At 40.8% G+C, this 14,006-nt stretch overlaps 3 protein-coding genes across 7 annotated transcripts in view; all 3 read left to right on the top strand.

Annotated features, from left to right (window-relative positions):
• The window catches only part of LOC5516654, a 192,681-nt gene that overhangs the window by 60,749 nt on the left and 117,926 nt on the right, over positions 1–14,006 (top strand). The window lies entirely within an intron of this gene.
• LOC125559786 lies at positions 7,309–10,340 on the top strand. Its single transcript, XM_048721479.1, has 2 exons — positions 7,309–8,305; positions 8,738–10,340. Exon 2 carries the CDS (start codon positions 9,192–9,194, stop codon positions 10,254–10,256), a length of 1,065 nt encoding a protein of 354 aa, XP_048577436.1. The 5' UTR covers positions 7,309–8,305; positions 8,738–9,191; the 3' UTR covers positions 10,257–10,340.
• On the top strand, positions 10,799–13,459 carry LOC5516664 (intersectin-1). Its single transcript, XM_001636669.3, has 3 exons — positions 10,799–11,027; positions 11,618–11,791; positions 12,521–13,459. The coding sequence occupies exons 2-3, from the start codon at positions 11,620–11,622 to the stop codon at positions 12,646–12,648; spliced, it is 300 nt and encodes a 99-aa protein (XP_001636719.3). The 5' UTR covers positions 10,799–11,027; positions 11,618–11,619; the 3' UTR covers positions 12,649–13,459.

Consider the following 14,006-nt stretch of genomic DNA (forward strand, 5'->3'; position numbering starts at 1 on the left):
CAAGTTGTTAGTTTGCAAACAAAAGACGTAAAATGCTAGCAAAGCTTTTAATTCTCTTTGTTTTAGTACTTGCCGATTCACGTCTCTGGGTTTTCGCGTTGTTTGTTTGAATTTGTGCTGAAAGAACAAATAGCCAAAACTTCGACTTTTAAGTCCGAGAAACATGAGGTAAAGGCTCGGTTACCTGGGTCTCTGTTTGCAGGGTAATAAAAAAGTCTCTGTTAGAAGGACAAAATAGAAGAGGATGGATTTCCACAAATTAATTTTTCACAATTCTTCCCAATCAACTAAACTAAATATCAAACAAAACTCGTACAAACACATACCCTGGTTCCAGAGCCTCGAACGTCTCTATTAATGGCCTTCGAGGTTGAGCGAAAAGAAACTGTCAGAATTTCTTGGTTTCCATGGCCACGCGTCAATTGGCCAATCAGCGACCAAGTTCAGATTCTGAACCTTGCAGAAGTCGAAATAGCGCTTCGAGAGGCCAGAGGCTTTATCTTGCTTGCCACTAAATAGAGAGACGTTCGAGGCTCTGGAACCAGGGTAACAAACATATGGCCCCTGATTATTCATCGAAACAATTTTGCGCCTTTTTAGAATGTTAACATGCATAAAACACACTGTATGATAGTACCGTGATAAATTATTGCGGGTATTTAATTTTGTTTCCGGAAAGAATGTGCTGAAAATTTCACATGCTAGCAAAAAGCTTTTCGATTCGTACGATACCAACAGTACTAAAGCTAATTTTAGTTACACGTCGACTCAGTAATGCCACGTTAGTGTAGCGGTGCGGACACTTGTCTCCGACCAGAGCGCACTGCGCGAGAAATGGATTCCATGTCCAATACACCAAATCAATAACATAAGGATGAAAATATAATATGACGTAAAATTTTTGTTGATAGAAATAAATGTCACGTGAATAAGAGGCCCCGCCTTTTATTCTAGGACAAATGTCTAGCCCATATCGATATTTTTTCCTAAGTCCTCTCCAGATATTATGTAACGCATGGTTATCTAGCCTTGTGTGAATTTTTAGAGAGATCTGTTAGAGCGATTAAAAGCGAAAGCTTCGAAATATAGCAAATTTATTTAACAGCAAAGTTGCGATGACTACTTACGGCTCAATTTAAATCATCATTTTATGTTATATGTTCCTATCTCTGCCACTATGTTTTGGTATTTATCAAGAGGCTATTCAGATGAAAGGGTTCACGCGATTTTGAATAAAAAGTCCATAAAGGTATAGTGGTGGCAATTGGCATATCTAAATAGTCCTGAAAAAAGTCGTCGCTATCCCACTATCGGACAACAGTCTTGACGCAGGGTCAATTCCTGTGCTAAGAATGTTGTTTTCTATTTGTTTCTCAGGTGGAAACTACAGATACGCTGTAAAGATACTGTTACTGTTAGCGATAGAGTGATTTTCATTAACCCGTAAACTACACTTTAGCGTATTACAATTTATTGTGATCTGATTCTATTGTTCTCTTTTGTGTTTTACTGACCATTACGCTTTGACTATCACATTTTGTTTCACGGGTTAATGAAAACCACACTACATATTCAAAACAGTATTAACAACCGGTCCAGTGAAGTTCTTCTTATAGAGTCTTTATGTTATTATGTAAAAACGTCATTTTTAGAAAGTGTCTAAAAGATGACTATATTGATTCTTTATAAACAGGGGGCAACTGCTTTGGTCAATGGCATCTTGGAGCTTTTCACAGATGTAGCATACAAGAATTCAAACTGGAGTGAAATTAAACTTTGCATTTCAAGGTATAACCGAAATACTGTGCCAAATGTTCGTTTTTGTGCCTAGCATCCACTTTTTCGAATAAAACTTCTGGTACGATAACGGAAAAGTTGATGGGTGTGGAGTTACTCACAGGAGGTGTACGTTTCAGTCCTGTCAAATCCAAAATATAGCTTTTTAATAAGATTTTTCTATTTAGGCCTTACCCATTCACCATTAAGGCGTTTTTTTTTATCACATTCAATTGTCACGCATTGGATAGTATGTCGTCCTCTCTGGTCGCCTGGATGGCTCAGCATCTCCGTGTGATAGCCCCTGTCAAGCAAGTACCGTCAAGCATCCTACTATCTACTTCCGAGAAAACGTTCAATTACTTTAAGCAGGTAGGTTACATGGCCATATGTTAGATAACTGTAATTCGGTTAATATGCTACCCTCGGTAAATAAAGATTATTGCATTGTATTGTAGATATCCACAGCGTTTGCTCAGGAATTTCAGGAAGATGACGGTTCCATGTCTCTTCAACAAGATGTGTATAAAGACACGACCCCTCCGTTGGTTGACCTGGCTTTTGATCTAGGCATCCTGGGATTGAAAGCTTTCTCTAGCGAGTCTCGCACGGATGATGACGCGACAGACAAGATGTGTAGTTACATGAGTAACTTTTGTGAGCTTGTTAACTACATAGGTCAAAAGAGATGGTCAAAGAATTGGGAACGCACAAGGGAAAACGTCAAAGAGCGGCGAAGGTTGGCAAGACGAAGAGGTTGGCGCTGTGTAAAGAACGGTGCCGTTGGTGAGTCATTTTAAGATGCAATCAACAATCGACTACGTCCAAGAAAATCAAAGGCACAAAAAGGATCTGTTCCGCAGCCCGTTTATTTAGCTGGCTGGGAAGATGTTAGCCCCCTCGGATGCCGGGAAAAATTTGAAGAGTCGAACTAGTTGTGCTGAAAATAATTTTTGAGGCGCTGGAGCGGATGCTTGGGAAAAAATTGCCCCGATCGGTTATACTGGCAATTATTCATGTGCTTAAATGCTTAAACCACTGCTGGCTGGGAAAAAAAATCCTCACAAATGCTGGCTGGGAAAAAAAAAAGAAATGGTCCCTCCTGGGAAAAAGGAACAGATAACTTTTTTTCCCCAGCAACTTTCAAAATGGGTATTTTCGGCATCAGAACATATGCAAACGATGAAATATGCCAGTTTAACCTTTTTCGGGAAGGGGGGGTTGTTGTATGCCTTTTCAAGAGATGCGCTGTGTAAGCGAACGACTCAATGGGCTGGGTCACCCCGCAGTCACGCAGCAACGAATTTAATGTGGAAAAAAGCGAATCAAAGGTTTTTAGGAAAAATATTAATACTGTACATTCAAGGGCTTCTTTATTTGACTTTTAATTAACTTCTTTTTATATGGCGCTGGTATCTCGTGTTTTATTTCGATTGTTATTCATTTTTCAGCTTCAACCGCGTTTTGGCGGTCAAACTCCGAGCTCGAGAGTGCGTACCTCTCTCCGTTTGTTGACGCATTGATAGAAGCCGTGTGCGACCCAATGCTGCTTGACCAGTGCTTGCGAGAGGTATGTATAGGGACGAACCTAGCCTCCACAGGCATCTCAAAGACCAGAAAAAGAAAAAAAAGGATTGGGTTTCCTGTGGCAAAAAGACGGAAGTGACAAACCGGTGTGGCAAAAAAAAACGGAAGTGACAAACCGCAATTTCGCCACAGGTAACCCATTCTTTCCGTCCTTTTCATTATGAGTTGCCTGCGGAGGAGGCTATGACGAACAAAACAAGGCTGTAATTATTGCTACTTGATACACTCTTTTTGTTTTATAAGAACCTTTTCTATGTGAACTCCAAGCCTGAGTTTTTAACAAATTCTAAGAACTTGCTAAGAACATGTTAAAGCTTTGATATAGCAGCAAAAAAGGTTTTGTTAGTCCGATGCGCTCTTAAAATGACTAGTCAAATTTTGTTCACAATAACAACCTATTGATAACTTCGTGTAATTCTCTTTTTTATCTTTTTATATACACTGATATGTTAATGTCCATTCCATGTCAAGGATTCTGTATGCTTAGAAAAACAAAAACATGTTCTGCTTTATTTATCACGGTTTCTTATTAGCTTAAGTAATGTTCATTTTGTTATTTCTTCAGGTATCTACTAGTCTGTATTCGGATCACAATAAACGAAGCTGGGAAGATTTCAAGGCCTGGTTCCAAGTCAGACTTGTTGTTGATTGCTACGCTTCACTCAGCAAGCTGCTCGTAAAGTAAGTAATAACGCGCGGCCTGCAATCACCGATTTAACCGACCTAACAGGTCAGCTTCTTTATTGTATCAGTGTGTGGGGTAACTGTTCTAAAACACTCTTATTACAACTTTTACTAATCCAAAAGCGCGCTGCTAGAATTATCCTGTCTGCGGACTTCTCTGCTTCCCCCGTTGATCTTTTTCAAGAACTCAAATGGTTGCCTATTTTTGACTTGATAAAGCTTCGGAAATTACATGTATTGTATTGTAACAAATTCGGGCCTCACTCTAAGTGGTTGTTTCGCCAACAAAGGTGGTCGTGCCCGCAAGAAACGTCGACCGGATGGAATAAACATCAAGATATTATGCAACTAGGGTTACTTCGAGGTCATGTTAAATTAATTATATCAGATTGCCCGCAGAAATATTAACGATTTGCCCAAGAGAAGTAAGCACATATAATTTATGGCTTAACTCGTGAATGCTTGCAAACCATTTACTAGTTATTTGGGGGACTCAACCCTCATGGAAAACTTTTCTAACAAATCTACCATATACATATACTTGTTACAGTCGTTATGAACTCGTTAAAGCCGCATTGTCACCAGTTTACTTCCGGTCGATTACGTAACAATCTCCGATGATTTTTAACGGAAAACGCGAAAAATATTTCAATATTTTAAAAGCATTGTGTCTATTGCAAGTTTCTTCGAGGATGTGATTGATAATTTAGAGCGGATGGCATGTTAAATATCTCGGATTCTAATAGATTCATTTGTCTTCTAACGATTTGAGGTTTTCGTTGGACCTCCGGAAGTGAACTGGTGACAATGCGGCTTTAAGCCTCGGGTACCTTATTATGCAGAAGAGCCTGAATGTCTTTCCTCCCTTTTTTATAAAGGTCAAGAATGTAGAGCCAATTATAATAATAATAATACTGGCTAAACGCATATATTCCGTATGTTTTTTTTTTTTGCTTTTGTTTTTTGTTAAAATTTTTCACTATGCACTTTGATTGACATCTTTTTTTTTCCTTTACGTTTTTCGTTTAGGACGATAGAAGCATTCAAAAAACGTGTCCTTGGCCCGAAGACAAAGGAACTTGTAACTAAGTTCATTAACCAACCGAACAAGCCTCCCCACAGAAACGCGAGTGAAGAGTTCAGTCTCGAATTGAGATCTTATCGACCACAGAGGCACAAGTACAGTCTGGTTGAAATCCTAATGGCTGCGGAGGGCGTGATCAATACAAGAGATCCATTCAGTAGCACATATCTAGATCTTGTGACTAGCCTAGTGACGCAGGAACCCGCCTTGAAAGATTTCGTCAAGTTCGATTTCTAGATAGCGATCAGTGATGGCGGTAGTTGGGGAGGTGGGGGGGGGGGTGAGTGGGGGGATGGGGCTGGGCCAAGACCCCCCACCCCACCCCACACAACCTCTTACTAATCAGCAGTATTGCTGTGTTTATCAAGGGTTGTCATTCAGATCCCTCGACTAAAAAGAAAAACTAGCCTCGTATTTAAGGTATGTAGTCTGTAGTAGACACACTCTAGGTAGTGCGTATCTAGTTTGGTGGGTCCTTTTTGTTAGGATAAGCACATGGTTAACGTTCTGTAACCTGTAAGGGCCAGTGTATCCATAGTCCGGACCTGGGACTCTCTTTGCGCTCGACATTCTGGCTCGCGTGAAAGAGGGTCCAGTATTTAATGCATGCGCATGCGCGAAAATACACCGCATATAAATACACCGCATATATGCGGTGTGGCCTGGTTGCTTAGTTCAAGATGGCTGCGAAAGGGACGAGCGAGGGTTTATTTCAGAAATAATACGCTGATTTTGGTCGTGGGTAAATACTTGATTGTCAGTCTTTTCTGAGAACAGGACAGATGATAATTAAAGTCTGGAAAATATATCAATCAAAGAGCTTTTCCGTTTTCGTTATTTTAAAGCGCGGGAATCGACCCTCCTTAAGCACGTTCGTTATTGCGCGCGCTCGTATTTCAACTTTTGCCGTGAAGATCGCTGATTGGTACATGTACGCGCATGCGCATGCAATAAATACTGGACCCTCTTTCACGCGAGCCAGAATGTCGAGCGCAAAGAGTGTCCCATTAACATATCTAAGTATAGTCATAGTTTGATAGAAAGAAACGTTGCAGTGAAACTTATATATCACCTCTGAGGTCGGTGAGGTTAGTTAAGTCAGAAACAGTAATGTTCAGGGTTCATATATAAGTAGTTACTTGAATGAATTATTATTGAGCTGTCATCTTCGCTATTACTATTTTAAATTTTTAGATTTTTTTATCACATCAATAACTTGCTTTTACCACAAACCCACATATCCAGTATTCAGTGGTTGTAAATAATGGAATAAAAATTCCTGCAAAATCTGGAAATTGTCTTGAAATTGCCCATATCCCACTTCACTAAACCCCACCCATGATGCATTGTAGTACTATAGCTGACATCCTGTAAACATTCAAAATAATCTACATATCTGTAATATGTGGGTTGGGGCACTGTGAGCACGTGTTCCCCCTCCTCAGTATTTTCCTGACTGGCTGTACCCGGATATTTCTTAATGTTTCTGGATCGTGCCCAGCCCCCAAAATAGTATTTTTCCTCGCGAACAGCTATCAGGGAACGGAGATCTATAGGTAGAAATGATGGTATAACTCTAGTCAAAATCGCATGGTAATGTGATAATTTCACGTGTCCTCAGTAAAATAGTAACATATTTATATACCTGAGCACTATTCGAGAATGCTTATAGACTGTCTTAGCCCCTCCGTTGGCGAACGTCAGTAAAAATAAGAAGAAAATCGGCCCTAGCCTATGTACAGCGCTAACTACCCTGACAACAGGCATTGTTGCTAGGTTAGTTAGCGGTTGTACACAGGCTAAATAGGACCGTGACGCGCGCGGTTCAAGCTCACCACAGGTATGTTTTCGCATAAGTTAATCGCTCTGATCGCCACACGGGGAGAACCACCGAAAGAAGGGGGTCCCCACCCCTGTGGCGCGACAAACCTATGGCCTGTGGTGACCTGGGACCGGCGCGCGCAACACGCGTATTCTCATTTTTACTGACGCTCGCCAAAGGAGGGGCTGCAAGTAGTCTAGAATGCTAAAATATTTGTTAAACCCCGCCAGTTAAACTCAAATCTACAGTAGTTTCATTTTCGCGTTGTTCACTTTGTTAGACGGCTACTGGAATACACTTTGCGGACCTGCCCTATTATTCGGTGTACAAAGAATGCAGTTAGCACCCTCCCCCCCCCCCCCCCCCCGTCTTCCAAACCCCTCCCTCATGTTTGTGTTCCTTGTCTAGCCAATATGCAGGAAAGAAGAAAATTTTCATTTGCGTGCAATTATATTTTGGAACTTTTTAACTTGGCCTTACTTGCCTTCAAATAGCCTACGTACGTGTTACACCGAGAGCAGATCGGTCTTGATAGCCGTCCTAGTGTTTTTCTCTTTCGTCGGCAGCCATGGAAACCCTGAATTGTAGTATCATTAACCAATGTCTAGGTGGTGAGTTTAATGAAGAATCTTTCAGCTGTCACATTAATGGGTAATCAAAGAATCATTAAAAGTATTTGACATCTGCTAGAACCAAACTGAAAAGACTCAAGAGCGATGCTGGAGGGTAGAAATCTGCGGTATTTTACCTTTTACACTGCGGTTTTTAATATTCTGCGAACTTTCGTCAACAATTCCCAACTGCTCAGTGGAATTACATTTAATACTTTTTGATTGGCCAGCGCGGAGAGGTGGTGTTAGGGGAAGCCATTTCATTGCTGGCAAATAAAAATGCTCAAGGATTTTGAATGAAGGAAACTAGAATGCAATTAATCGTCCCGAGAGCTCACATCATAATTGATGGTATAATGCTTTCTCTGAAATAAGTGTGCAAAAGAGACAAATGTCCTGCTTAAAAAATAACTTAATAGCATTAATTCAGACAAAAAAAAAAAAAAACGAGAAAAGATAGGATACTCGCTTTACTTGCGCAATTTAGTAAACCGTTGATATTTTTTTTAACGACACGTCCCTAAATCAAGCTCAATCAAATCTAATATTTTTTGTTTACTTGGTGGCCGTGGAGACAAAAAGGGACTGGGGAGATTCGAAATCAAAGGAACACCCAAAATGAAGACCAGAAAACAGTGTTGGGTTCTCTGTCCTCTGAGGGAGCGCACATAGCGCTTTGTTTCGAAGCCACGGACAAAGGGCACCACTCAAAACAATTCAAACTATATTAAAACCGTCAAGGTGAGTTCCCTGACTGATATTAGGTAAATCTTCTCTCCTGTTCAATTTTTTGAACACCTGTCTACGCCTGTAGTGTGTTATTGGCTGCGCGTTACGATAACATTAAAGATACGTTTGCTATTTCTAAGCTTTTATGTTATACTCAGATTTGATCTTATGGATATTGGGTATTGTCAGTGCCTGCTTGATTTGACAGGGTCAAGTCTTATCTACCTGAGAGGATTTCAACACATTTCAATTCTTCAACTGATAAAGATGAATTGCTCACGAATCGAAATTGGATAATGAATTGATGTTGAATGATCATTTGCTGAGTAGTAGATTACCCCCATTAGAATCCCCTTGAAAACATCTCATTCAATCAAATATTCAAGGAGTGAGGTAAATGGATTAGAAAACTGATAAAGATTGTGCTACCTCATTAATTAACAGACGCTACGAATATTCAAGAGGGGGATCCTCCAGGCAATCCAAATCCTATGCGCTGTGAGAAGTTTACAGCTGGCGAAACTTTATATGGTTGAGAAAGACAAGCTGTGGAAATCCTTAAAAAATCCAAGAAAAAACAGATTGTTCGTAAAATAAGAAGGGAAAAAGGATTGTTTCATGCTAATTCTGTTCTAATGCGTCACATTGCATGTCTGAAGTTTACGGCTGAATCCCTTCGTTCGTCATTGAAAACTTCAAGCTGTGGCTACACGATTACGGATCCAGAAAATACAAGTTATTACCAGTCAAACAAGTTTAAAAAATGTGTATATGTGGACAGATTACATCTTTACGGTGAGAGGACGCATTCGAAGTTAGACGGATACAAAATTATCGTACTTGAAACTACAAACTGTGGCTAGACGCGGTGCGTGGGGATTTTTAGCAAAACACCCGTATGAATACTGCAGATTTTCTTATAACACAAGGCACATCATTGAGAGTAGAGATGCCAAGAATTAATGCAAGCTCAAATTGCACTCTCCCTGAACCGAGGAACAACTGCGCAAGCGCTATAACAGCCCATATCGCCAATATCATACTAGGAGTCGCATCGCATTCCATCTGGGCTCAAAACAAATCAGCAGACAAAATCTTAATTTTTAATCTGATGATGTCTTGTTTGGTCATGTTGGTTGGTCTCTTTCTTCATATAATCGCAATCATTAACATGGATTTATTCCTTGCCTGTGACAGTACGATTTATTCTGTCTACAAATTTAGAAATTCAACGTATATCAGTGCGATCCTCGCTACCCTAGCAACGCTAGTAGCCATTGGTTATGATCGCTTTGAAGCTTTAACGAAGTTTCCAGGGCAACGAAAACTGACAGTGAGTTTGTCTTGGGCCCTTGCTATTTTGACATGGGGCGTGACGACAGCTGTGGCAGTGATACTTTACAGGGGACCTTTGGAACCTAAGTGCGACAAAAAATGCGTCAAACCCGATCTAACCCTCGCTATTTCAAGCAATCATGCAAATGCACATTTACTCGGAAGGGCCCTTATGGTATCTGCTTACATCTTTATTTGTTGCGTGTTGACTGTCACGAGTTTACTTAGAGCGACTTGGGCGATACGTAGACATCACCAGCAAATAGAGGCGATGTATGGTGTGATGCGGGCTCGAAAAGAGGTCGACTTCACCAAAGTATGCGCTGCCATCATGGTAACTTACATCCTTATGTGGTCGCCCTCCGCACTGAGTCAAGTTGTGCGGTCCTCAAGACCGAGTCTGAGGACACTATGTGCTAATTATTGGTTGACGTCATTGGCTTTCAGCAGCGCGTTACTTGTGCCGGTTATTTATATCACACTTGATAAGCGCTTGTGGAAAGGTTTAACCAGACGCAAGCGACGTTTTAGAGATGAGCAGCAAAGAGAACACTCTCGCAGCCTCAACCAGTCAAGTGTCACCATGTTTAGTCATGTTATACATAATAGTACGACCACACCGTTTTAAGTAATGCTCCGGGTAAGAGGCAACCCAACGGCAAATGCACGCTGGCATGTCAAAAATGCCAAAAAGGCCAATAAAACACAACATGATTCATAATATTTTTTTTTATATTTTGGTAATAGGGTTAATTACTATGTCTGATCCAGCTTTTCAGGTACATTACATATGGGGAACCTTGTAAATATAAGACAACTAACAGCTGTTGTTCTGGCTTGTTCTGATTGGTTCACCCCAAAAATCACCAGTAAGGTATATAACAAAGGACATGAGCAATTTCTTCAAAATCTTACTATCTTCTATGTGTCCTGCATGCATGTTTGGTATAAAAAAGATCCTATGTGGGAAAGCTATAATTAAGCTTTTTGCCGCAGGACAATGGGACTTTGCCTAGTTCTTACACGGAGCATTACTTAATACATTAAAATCCGTAGGCGAATCGTAAAGTATGCGGTACGAGGTCTAATTTTAAATTCAGTTAACCATAGTTAGTAGAGTTAACTATGAGTTAACAGCAGGCGTTTCAAGTTGATCTTTTTTTGCAGTAGTCCGGCGGATATGTGCAGATTTTACCTTGAATTGCGCACTTTTTGCTAAAGTTATCAATTTTAGCATAGTGATAGTTTTTAATACCCCAGTTTGAAGAACATCTGTGGCTTAGCACATGATTTAGGACATATTTGTTTTCTTCAGCTCGATCTATTCGTACGTCGGGCATCGGCAAACTTGTGGTTACGATAGTGGAGGGTGTGGATCTCAAGTCATCGGACCCGAGTGGTAAGATCTTATTGCAGAAATCTTAAATGCAGTAAAAGTAAGCAGGGTTTTAGTTTTTTTCTAGTCAGATGAAAGGCGAATGATTTGACTTCAAAAACAACAAGAAAGTCACAGAATTCGACTCGCTTAAATCATTTTTTTAGACAAAAATTCACCCCCTGACCTTCAACGAATTTGAAGGGTTTAAATAACGACCATATTAATAGAAACGTTCTCTATAAAATTCTTAATTCTCTAAAAAAAAGGGCTTAACGCTCGAAAAAAGGCTAAACGCTCGAAACGTCAAAGAAACCACACTGTTTTCACATAGGCGTAAAACATAAATTTTCAACGTTGTGATTTAGGCCTAGTTCAAACATCGTATTATCAATTAGCCATATTCAATGCAAGAAATGCATGCAAACGAATCGAGTCGATGTCTTATCTTTATTTGCATGCATTTGCATTGAAAACACCTCATGGATAATACGACATTTGAACTTAGCCTAATTATATTATTTCACCACGCCCACGCAGTCTATCTAGTTATTCTACAGCTTGCCTGTAGTTGTTCTTGTCATAACATGTGCACTGAGTGAGCATGTTTCCAGGTATGAGCGACCCGTACTGTGAAGTAAGCATGGGGAGCCAGGAGCACAAGACGCGCGTCTGCCCTCAGACTCTCAACCCGAAATGGAACTCGACCATGACCTTTACAGTCAAGGACATGGAGCAAGATGTGCTTTGTATCACAGTGTTCGACAGGGACTTTTTCTCACCAAACGGTAAGGACACTAAATTAGCCATTACAGCAATTGATCATATCCATGCCTGCTACTATTTCTCGGGCTATTAGTGCTGTAAGAGTGCCTTGTATAACTGGGTTCGACAGGGACTTATCGCTAAACGGTAAGGACACTAAAGGCCCTGTCACACGTAGACTTTTCGGTTGCAACTTGTCTCGCAAAAAAAAAATGTTGCAGGTCGCACGCGCCCTGTCACACGTGATGTTTTTCCTGCGATTTGAAGCAATTTGTTGCAGAAAGTAGAAGAGCGTTCTACTTTTCATGCGACTTTGAGAAATGCAAAACAAGTTGCAAAAGGTTGTGTAACACGCAAAAAAAAATGCGCGTTCTCGCGAGAGAAAAAAAAAACGTACGTGTGACGGCCTTAAAGCAGCCATTACGGCAATTGATCATATCCATACCTGCTACCCGTTCTCGAGCTATTTAGAACTGTACATGCTCGGTCTCACTGGGTTCGACAGGGGTCTACTTTATAGTTTAATTATTGCAAACTATACCAAACTTTTTCATAAGGGTTGTACTATTACACCTATGGAAGCAGCCCGGCTGTAACATAAACCAGGTCAAAAAAGGTCCACCTTAAAAGAGTAGAGTTAAGTATAGAGTTAAAACAAGGACATATTTTTCTAAAAAGAAGACCACATAGAGCTACATTTATCCTCTTTTATCTTTTTTTCACAGACATTTGTTTGTTTGCTATTTTTCCAGATTTCTTGGGTCGTACGGAAGTCAGTCTTGCAAGTCTGTTAAAGAAAGGCAAGGGACCGTGGCACGAGAGGCTACTTCTACACGAGGTCACTACGGGCGAAGTGCTGGTTAAACTGGAGCTACATTGACTCACAGGGGACAAGTGACTTGTGGGAGAGGTCATAGTAACATAGGAGCTACAATGGCAAGTTACGTGCAGGGGGGATTTTAGTCAAATTGGAGCTACAACGGCAAGTTACGCGCAGGGAAGGTCTTAGTCAAGTTAGAGCTGCCGTGACAAGTGACTTACAGGGGAGGTCTTAGTCACATTGGAGCTACAATGGCAAGTTACATGCAGGGGAGATCTTAGTCAAATTGGAGCTGTCGTGACAAGTGACTTGTTGGAGGGGTCTTAGTCATATTGCAGCTACTGTGATAGTGCCTCCCCGAGGAGGTCTTAGCCTCAAAGGAGAGGTCTAAGTCATATTGGAGCTACCATGACAAGTGACTCACAGGGGAGGTCTTAGTCATTTTACAGCTTGTGTGACAAGGTGGCTTACAGCTCGCCTTAGTCATCTTTGAGTACTGGTAACATGGCAACCCACAGGGATGTCCTGTTTTGTCCATACTATCTTGAGGAAGGCCTCAGAAGAACCATTATTAAGAACCTACAAATGGATAGCTTAACACTATTCACACACTCACAGCCCTAGTGATAGATAGACCAGGCGGGAACCACAGAGACCTAACGGTAGACAATAAGGACCTTATACAATGATAGCCTCTACAGCATTGAACTGGGAATTTGGTGAGGAAAAAGCTGGTAGTCTAGTAGACCAGGAATTTCTTGCTTTAGAGCTCCATGTCATCTTTCCAGTGCAAACAGTAAAACCATGAAGAACTGAAATATCTGTGGCATGTTTTTTGACTTCTGACGAATCAGACACAAGAATTCAAACACTGTGAATTATTAGAGACATTTAGCATCGCGTTTTCAGTTTTTTATTGCGAATTGCCGTTACCGGTTTGCTGTTTGACGTACTGGAGAAATCGTAGTGTAGCACATTTGGCGGGAAAAAGTGCAAAACATATGATCGACTTCAACCAAGCCAAAAAGATTAGTAATAGTAAAGAATCAAATGATAAAGAACGCTAATTCATGGCTTCTAGCATGAGCTCATAAAAAAAGGGGGAAACTGCCGAGGTAAATCACTTACCGCTAGACGGTGCTCCTGAGGTCAAAGCGCGAAACGCAGACTGCAAACTTGACGCAAGGCCTTGTCACGTGCCACCCAGAGGTTTGACGTTTCCGAGAAAAAACGCAGTGCTAAATGTCTCTATTGAGACATCTTTTAATGTGTGAAGAAACATTCTACACATATTTGCAGTGTTCACGGTTTTACTGATTGTGCTAGGTGTCAACCTATTCTTTGTTTTTAACTCTGGTACCCTGGTACCAGAGCTTCCAGACTTCTCTTGCCCAGTGACGCTCAGACAAAATTCCGAG

This window comes from Nematostella vectensis, chromosome 14, assembly GCF_932526225.1.
Source record: "Nematostella vectensis chromosome 14, jaNemVect1.1, whole genome shotgun sequence".
Classification (NCBI taxonomy): Eukaryota; Metazoa; Cnidaria; class Anthozoa; order Actiniaria; family Edwardsiidae; genus Nematostella; species Nematostella vectensis.

Bases quoted from the DNA above. Each gene is read 5' to 3' on its own strand.
- LOC125559786 (XM_048721479.1), top strand. From the start codon at position 9,192: ATGAATACTGCAGATTTTCTTATAACACAAGGCACATCATTGAGAGTA.
- LOC5516664 (XM_001636669.3), top strand. From the start codon at position 11,620: ATGAGCGACCCGTACTGTGAAGTAAGCATGGGGAGCCAGGAGCACAAG. The intron at 11,792-12,520 runs GTAAGGACACTA...CTATTTTTCCAG, and splicing joins GGACTTTTTCTCACCAAACG to ATTTCTTGGGTCGTACGGAA.